A 9,052-nucleotide genomic window follows, 5' to 3' on the forward strand; every position below is an offset into this window, starting at 1 on the left:
GAACGCCAACACTGCGTGGCTGATGCTGATTTTCTCAGTTCCCATAAGGGCCACTGTGAACTTTTAAATTAACAGGTGAAGCATCCACCTGGTGCATTTTAACGAGTCATATATGATTACACAATATGTACTATATTCTTTCTTAAAACAGTCTTTTTCTTTTTTTTTTAAATCTAAGTAATTTCAGTCAGCAAAATGTCTCCTAAATAAATATAGAGTAATTACCCCAAATATATCAGAATCACTTTGCTTAAAACAGCTTACTTACTTACTTAAGTGCTTTGACTTTCTGTTGATGTTTGTTAGTCTGCGGGACCATCCTGCTTAAATGTGGCTTATAAACAGGGTCAGGTCACTTGGAATTCTCATGTGGAGCACAAAAAAGTGTTGAATTATTTCTCTACCGTCTCATTCTATCAAGGATGTGTGACCGGTGAATGGCAGGTTGTCTCGGCGTTGCCTTGAGACTTGAGCCCTCCGCCCGCCTGCCTGGTGTCAGCTGTTATAGCCGTCAGCAAATGATAAACACTTACAGAAAATGGAAAAGCTTTTTGTACTGTCACACATTGAAGGTGTTGTTATGGTAACCATTGCAAAATGAAGGCACGGTTTAGAGCGCTGTTTCTCTACCAAACTTTTAATGTCAATGTTTTTCGTTTTTGTTTTACTTTTCATTTGATTTTTAATATTTTTCATTGCTCCAAGTCATTTGATTGTTTTTATGTGCTGTTGATAGAGAGAAGGAGCGATGGACAAAATCAGATCTTAAATAAAGCACCACAACAGGACGGCTGCAGTTATTTCACTGACATAGTATCTGGCAAAGGGCCAAAGCAAAGGCTGTCTGAAATAGCCCTCCATGTCCGGTGAGGGGCGGGAGGCCATGCAGGCCATCATGCAGACCTGCTCTCTGGATGTGGACTCTGCCAGCCACGGGGCAACAACACACTCCAGCTAACCCACTCTCTCTCTCTCTCTCTCTCTCTCTCTCTGGCAAAAAATAAAGTCTGCTTCCTCTGTCATCTGGACACAAGGCCGGGCCAAAGCCAGGCGACGGCTTGACTGGCAGCCCCGCTTTGATTTCATTGTTACTGCCGAGGAGGATGACATGCTCCACGTCCCTGTCCTCTCTACTATTGGGGGAGTTGGCTTTTCCAACATCCTGCCAGGGGAGGGATGCAAAATTAAGGATGCGGCGACAAGCCATCTGGGCCAACATCCTATGTTTAAAACCTGTGTCCCTGACTAAATCTTCCTGTACCTGCCTCACAGGCACACCGGACAGCTCAAGCACTTCCTCTGGGTTGCTTTGGGGGGGGGTTAGGGTTAGGGGGGTTGTGCATGTCATCAAAATTATTGCTGTAAAATGGTTTCCCTAACTGAGAAGAGGCCCAAGTATATTCTGGTTATCACAATGTCCTGGCTCCTGACTACAGCTGAGATTTGTGTCAAATATCCATTTGAGGGTGTGCAAATGCTAAAACATTAGCCGTCTATACCGGCTGCAGTCGTTTTACACAGAAAACCCATGCTGCGACTGTTCAGAGGCCAAACTTTGAAGTGCCAATTCGGAGCGCCTATTGCCTAATTCTTTGAGATTCCGGTCATAAACAAGCCGCTGCTGCTACGAGAGATGCCAAATTTAACTCAATGCAGCAAAATAGTAAGTGCCAGATCAATAATTCAGCTGCTAAATGCTTTAAAGTGAGAGGGAAGCTGGCAATTTCCTCAGGTTTTTCCAATATGTTCATTCCCACAAACCCAAATTGACCTCCATAGGAAGAAGCGCAGTATTTCATGGCCGACGTACCCACACAGCTGCCTGAGGAGCGATTTGAACATAACAGTGAGGGCCACTTTTATTAAGGCGATAAGAGCTCTGAACGATGCCTGTCTCTAGGCAACTCAAGCCCAGTGGAGTGTCGCAACAGTCGCCATGTTGCAGGATCCAATTTCTGCCTTCAACACATGTATAGAGAGACTGATCAATAGATTGAACAGAAAGCTATTTCCTCTCTCCCTCCCACCCCCATAACCATCACCGTGACCGGCCACCACGTCTGTCAACAGTAGGAAAATAAATAAAAACAACTTTCGATTTTAGGAGTTGCGAGCTCGCAACCAAAATGTGTGTTTGCTGCTGTGAATCCAAACGGAACAAAGCCTGTGAAACGGTCTTCATGCTAATGTTTTATCCTAACAGCAGCAGTTAGGTAAAAGAACCTAGATGACAGTCACACACACACACACTTTATCCCGGGTACAACACGCAGCAAAGAATTAATCAGTGACTATCTTTGCTCAAAGTCCTCCTGGCTGCGGTTTGAAACTCGGGCCAAGGCAGTCATGCATGACAGAAAGAAGGCAAAGAGGAAGAAAATGAAAGTGTTAGACCTCCCTTAAATCCTGGCCGTCCTACGCGTAGGAGACGGTTGTGAGAGTGCTGTGGCTCGCATTTCACTTTCACAGTCGGGATACTGAGAGATAACGCAACAGAGCGACTCTGAATGGGCCTCTATAAACATTAATTGTGGCACTTGTGCTTTTACACGCAGCAGTCAGACTTTAGTCCCTATTGATCCTGATGAAAATAACGAGGGTTATGCCCTTTTTTTCGTGTGGCGGGTACAGGCAAGGATGATGTTGGAATTAGAGGCTGCGGCAGTTTGGAATTCACAAAGACACAATTGGACGTTGACATACTCCAACTCAACGCTGTGATTAACCATCAGCTGGAACGCGGGAGGGTTTGAGATTCAAGCTGTCTACTTCATTCTTTACACACCCGTTTGTGTCAACATTAAATCTATGGGCTGCCTGAAATGTGAAGCTTTATCTTCCCATTTAAAAGATACCGACTGTTATTCAAGCTGAGGCTGACGGGAATGCTAATAAAAAAAAAGATTGCCGGCATTTTGCCCCAAACCCAAAAATGCAGAGCATGTTTTCAGACGACGGCCCCAGATGAAAGGTCAATGATGAAATTGATCAACGAAGGTTTTTCCAACTGATTCCCAGAAGAGCTCAAATGTCTGCTTAGAGTCTGACAGCGTTTCATCCGGTAAATTTAGATATTTCCTTTGGGATCAAAGACGTCGTCATGGCCTGGATGATCCGTGCAACTAGCATGGTTAAAAACTGGGCACGGAGATCTTGAGAGAAATGTAAAAACAAAAATACCACATACCTTATGTCTTTATATCGGCTATCTAACACCAACTTGGATGCATAGTTGGCTTTTGCTGCAGATTCCTAGTGTTGAAAGAGCGTATCTCTTAGCCTGAGTCATATTTCAAATGTTTTAAAAGGATGAGAAAGTGAGTGACCAGACATACAAATTGCCTCGGGGGGTCCTTGCTGCTCCAACGGCAGCGATGAGTGAGGCACCAGACGCCTTATTTATTTGTACTTTACTGCACAGAGCAGCAGCAGCAGCAGCAGCATTCCTCTCTCATCCGAGCTGCCCTCCAGCTGGTAGAGCAAGGACGGAGACCGAGGGACCGCTCCTCAGTCCAGATGCTGAATCCTGAGACCGGTGCTGAGACGAGGGGGGGGGGGGGGTATTGTTGGCTAAGATAATTCAACCTCTTTAAGTGGATGACTAAAATAATAGCCGGAGACCTGAGAGCTGAGAGTTAGATTTCTGGGATGATCTGATCAAGCGGAGGTATGCGCACAGAAAACAGCCGCTGAGCGCAATGTCAACTTTCATCTGGCTCCAAAAACAATATCATCATTCATGGCTTTCGTATGTGGTTTCTTTGACTGATGGACTTCATGGAGAAGAATTGCTCAGCGATTGACTATTGATCTCAGTGGTATCCTGGTAACCGGCACACCTGCACCAGGCACAGACAGAAAGATATCTATGAGGCAGTCTCTCTCTCTCTCTCTCTCTCTCTCAGAGTACAGTGTATTTTCCTATTAAGCATTAAACTTTTGAAATAAGACCTTTCTCTATGGCTCGATTACTCAATGGCATCAAACGGTGAACTGACGTGTGGAGCTCTGTGCTGACTTGTGTTTCTAATCAGAGAAATGGATTAAACACGAAACATGTTCAACCAGAACACAGGCTTCTTTCTCACATGCACATCTTCACGTGGCATTAATTGCTCTCCCGAGCAAATGCTTGGAGGTTGCAATTGAAAAATGCGGGTCTCTGAAACGCAGCCTGTGAGTGTTTAGTTCGGAGATACGATACCTCTGCTGATCATCAACTGCGATGGATTCCCTGCGCGGTTGAACTGACAGGGCTGCGAATCAGCACACAACACCGGCGCACATGTTTGTGTGATGACAGAAGTATTAGACAAGAGGTTTACAATTACACATTGTGGAGTTATCCAAAGCTGCTGTTTGGGTTTCCTCTTTTGTTTTGAATAAGAGGAGACCGACTTCAATCTCAGCTTTCGCCAAACACAATTAGTCACATCATGTAAAATCTATACATTACGAAGAGACCATCACCGAGGGGAGTGATTCCCGTGAAATGGATTTTCTGAGCCCATTAGTTCTCCTTGCTTACTGAAGGAGACAGGGTGCACGATTCATCAAATGTATGGGACCCACCCAGCACAGCTCAGCGATATATTTATGGAACCGGAGAGATCCCTCCAAAGATTCAGCCATGTGGCCCCTGCCCCTCACAGAGCTATTCTCTGTTCATTTTGAACAGCTGTTGAATAGCAATCAGAGAGAAATCTCAAATGTATATACAACCCCTGCAGCTATATACACTCTCATGTAACATATAATCGATCGCATGGGTCTGGGTTCATGTAAAAGTGTTCAAAGAAAAACTTTGCTTGAGATTCATCCAACTCTGATCGCAGTTTGGTGAATTCTGGACACCGTAGTTTTAATGAAAGATCACACTGGAGGCAGATGGCTCAGAAAGTAACCCTGAAATTCTTAAAAGGGGGGGGGGGGGGGGGGCTCTGACTGATAACCTTTATCCCGCTGCAAAAATAAGATGCCCCCCCCCCCCCCCCCCTCCTGACCTCCTCCTCCTCCTCGTGTCAGAATGTGATCAGCTCCTGATGTGTCACTCAAAGTGTGCAACAGGATTTACTCTCTTGTGTTCTATTACCAATTAACGGTTGCATCCATACAACAGCACCATGCCTGTCTGTAGACTGCAACTGGGTGCCTGATTATCGTTCAGACACAGGTAATGAGTGATAAACATGCGCTACTTCTTTAAAATAACATTGAGGAACAATGCGCAACACAAGGGATTGATTCAAACACTTAAATTAGTAACTCAGGTCTAAACTGTAAACTAATCCCAGGAACATTCCAGATTAAGTTCAAGATGCACCTGGCTTCCAGCCAGATGTGAAATCTATCAGGAATAAAACTCCAGTCTACTTTTCACAGGGAGGCGCCCACTTTTCCATCATTAAAAAGTTGCGCGCTTCCAACTTTCACGCTCGTCGCAGAAGTGTCCTCACCTGAGGCGCACGCTATTCCGATCCAAGTCCGACAGAAAAACGTCACGTCTGTCTTCATCTCTGGATCCTGAGCGGCGGAGAGGTCGCTTCAATGGACCGTCCGTGGATGCGGAGAAACCCTCTCAGGTGAACTTCGGCCAATCGATGGCTGATCCGCGCTCAGCTCGGAGAGGGGAGAGCCGGAATGCTGCGGGAAGCAGGGGGGGGACCTTTTTTTTTTTTTTTTTTTTGGCCACGTTTTGTCAGAAGAAGGATACACAGTGACTGAAAGGGATTTACAATGATTTCCTTTTCCTTTGCTCGTGACTGTTGTCCACGCACACTCATCCAACCAGTCCATAACAAGCTGGATTGGAGGGGGGGGGGGGGGGGGGGGGGTCTCCCTAACATCACTGGCAAATGCCTTCTCTCAAGATCCTGAAAATAATCATGATCAATAAATTAAGTGCACTAAAGGATTTAAGATGCGCCGTTGTGTACCTGCATCCGGATCTGGATGAAATCTTCAGGAAATGTTGGGAATGTTACCGGGAACCGATGATTCCATTTTGGTGATGATCCAGAAGAGATCCTGGATTATGAATCACTTTGACATTTTCTGTAACATTGCAGTCAGTGGAGCTTCAAAATTTGACCACCGTATTTAATCCGGATCGGATCCTGAATGGAGTCAGTAAAAAAAATATTTTATTTTAACATTGAAAACCCCATTTACAGATTTTAAAATCAGTTACAGATACACAGCAATTCTGATTCACTTTTACTTTGACTTTTCATGGTTGGTATAAAGATACCAAGAACAATTTAGAACCTTTTGTTGATGATCCAGATCACCGTGTGGATGGTGTAAATCCAAGTATGAGGGGAATGAGCTGCTTCGCGGAGGTCTGCGCTCTCTGACTGCTTTTCTAGTTTGTCGGGTGACAGACTTGAGCTATACAGTATTTTACACAAGCAGGTAATCCTGTTTAATCCATCAGCATGTATCACAGCAGTAATCCTCCATCACAGCCTCCTTGTGATGTCATCCTGTGGGATGGAGACGCACTCCTCATCCAGAGCTTCCTGCAGTTGCTGCTCTCGCTGTCCATATGTTCACATTTACACTCACCCGACCAACACCACAGGTTTTCATTGGGGTTTAGGTCAAAGAACCGCTGTGATATCTTTCAAATCCAAAAACTGAAGACACATATGACTTTAATAATGGTGTCCCACCAGTGAAAGTCCATCAAGCCTCCTATTTTGATACGGGTGATGCCATGGTCTCTGTAGCGGTGCTCGGATGGAAGCTCTCCTGAGGAGAAACAGCTGAATATAACAAGGAATGAGCAATCTGTCACTGTTTGTCTGGCTATATAAAACTGATGTTCACAAAAGGAGGAGGAGGAGGAGGAGAAGAAGAAGAAGAAGAAATCTTTTGGTGTTATGAATATAAATTCTGACTAAAACTGAGCAGAGGTGTCTTGGGAGAATCTCCCAAAAAGTCTGCAATTACTTTCCAAATTATTGAACGCGATAATCCTCTAAAATGAAAGAGAACTCTTTCCATTCATTTTCAAGTCCTGTTAGCTGCCTGCATTCACCCACACACGTAGCCTCCTCAGGGAGTCACCAGAGTGGACAAAAAAAAATAATGTCCTCTGAGCTCAACATGTCCACACTGAGACAGGATTTATTTTACAGGGAGGGATTCTAAAAAATTAAACCCTTGTACTGTATACAGTCGGACATGAAACATCTGAGGGTGTAACAGGTGTGCAGATGGAGCACATTCACAGAGAGAGAGAGAGAGAGAGAGAGCGAGAGAGAGAGATAGTTTTGTAGCAGCTTCCAGTCAAGAAGCAAAATGTTAATTCAAAGCAGAAGCCAAAATCAATCCCAAACACTTCTGCTTCTTCCAGCTCCATAGAAGTGCAGTAAAATCAATAACATGCTTTATCTTGATCTGGGCTTATGTGTAAATCCATTTTCGTGGCATTAACGGCAGCTGCCTCAAGACTCACAACTGGCAATCTTCCATCTCATCTCACAGCTGTCGATTAGATCTATGAGAAGAAATATTGTTTTCCCCTCAATCTGATTGTTATCCCGAACGACTTCTGGAGCCACAGAGAACCAGGCGTCAGAAGTGTGTGTGTGTGTGTGTGTGTGTGTGTGTGCGTGTGTGTGTGTGCAATAACAAGAGTCAAAGTATCATTACGTGTTATTACGGGCATGTGTTTCCCCAGGATCCCTTACAGCAATCCACCTCTTTGACCTTACAACATAATGTTGTGATTGAATGGCTGTAATTAAAATGCTCTCCTGGTTTCGGCCTCAAGTCGCTGGCAGCTTCAGGGATAAACAAGCACACTGAATCACGCTCAAAGTTTAACAAATCGATGCCTAGGGAGTATAAAACAGACAATGTCAAGAGTTCTAGACAATGCTTGAGTGGCCAATGAAATGATAATAAATTGCATGCATAAGCATAGAGGGAAGAATCCATGCACAGCGAACAATGATCCCCACGCAGAGGGTAGCATGATTGCCCCCCCGTATCAGATGAAAAAGGTTTCTCTTCGTGAATTTGCTGGATGCAGAGGGACGGCCGACGACTCAAGGACCCGTCCTTGAATTGCCAGCAGGCCATCCAGGCCCATCCTCAGGTCAGGAAACACATTACAGATCATGCTAGTCATAGGAAGGATGTGGGGCCAGCGTGTGGCGCTCTCTCCGTCACTGAGGTCCATGCCCGTGGGTCTCTCGCCACGCTGCACTCGAGCTGCTTTGAAGCTCTTCAAGAGGTGTTCAATCACTAAACTAGGGATTTTGTCAGCAGCAAAATGTGCAGTTTCCTGTGGACCCCATCTTCCAGTCTCAGCTTCCCTTACGAGATGATTTCATTTTTGATAAAGATTATAATTAAAGGTGAATTTAGACTAACACAAATAAATTCTGCTACATGGATACGACTGGTCTGGAGACTTCCCATGATGCACTGAGAGTCTCTCTCCAGAAAGAAGCATTGACAATGTTTTTCTGCTCCCTGTACTAATGGTTTTCAATGTGGGGGGACTTGATAGTAAAGAACTACAGGCCTCACTTGTCTCAGGTCGGTATTAACACCATGAGAAAGCGACTGGGCAACCGCTGTTATAATTGATGGATCATGAATTCCACTCCATTTCTCTCAAATGTGCTGGAAAAGCACTAATTGCACTACATGAAAAACATGGCGCCCCCCCCCCGGTCCTCCTCTGTTGCAGTCCATCATGCCACCTTTCCAGCATGCAGCAGAGGAAGCAGCATCCTGCCTTAGCATACCCACGAGATCAGCCCAGAAGAATCCCCACCAGTCGCTCTGTTTATCTGACCTTTCACCTGACCGGAGGAAACAGGACGTCAGGGCGCTCGTGTGTCTGTGAAGATAACCAAGTCTGCCACTTCTTGTTCTTCAAGTGTCAGAGTTGGCTCATGAATTCATAAGTGTTCATATTTGTGCAACGTGCTTTGACGATGCTTAATAACAAACCTCATCATTTTACTCGGGGTCACGGGGGGGGCACAGCTGCAGAAACGGACCACGGACAAAGCGATTCAAGAAAGTGATT

At 45.1% G+C, this 9,052-nt stretch overlaps 1 protein-coding gene across 1 annotated transcript in view; it reads right to left on the reverse strand.

Moving 5' to 3' along the window:
* The window catches only part of flt4 (fms related receptor tyrosine kinase 4), a 35,539-nt gene extending 30,025 nt beyond the window's left edge, over nucleotides 1-5,514 (reverse strand). The window contains exon 1 of the mRNA XM_068740055.1: nucleotides 5,457-5,514. Within this exon, the coding sequence (XP_068596156.1) occupies nucleotides 5,457-5,514 (58 nt within the window). The remainder of the gene's footprint in view (nucleotides 1-5,456) is intronic.
* Between the last annotated feature and the right edge of the window lie 3,538 nt (nucleotides 5,515-9,052).

Source organism: Brachionichthys hirsutus, chromosome 6, assembly GCF_040956055.1.
Source record: "Brachionichthys hirsutus isolate HB-005 chromosome 6, CSIRO-AGI_Bhir_v1, whole genome shotgun sequence".
Taxonomy (NCBI): domain Eukaryota; kingdom Metazoa; phylum Chordata; class Actinopteri; order Lophiiformes; family Brachionichthyidae; genus Brachionichthys; species Brachionichthys hirsutus.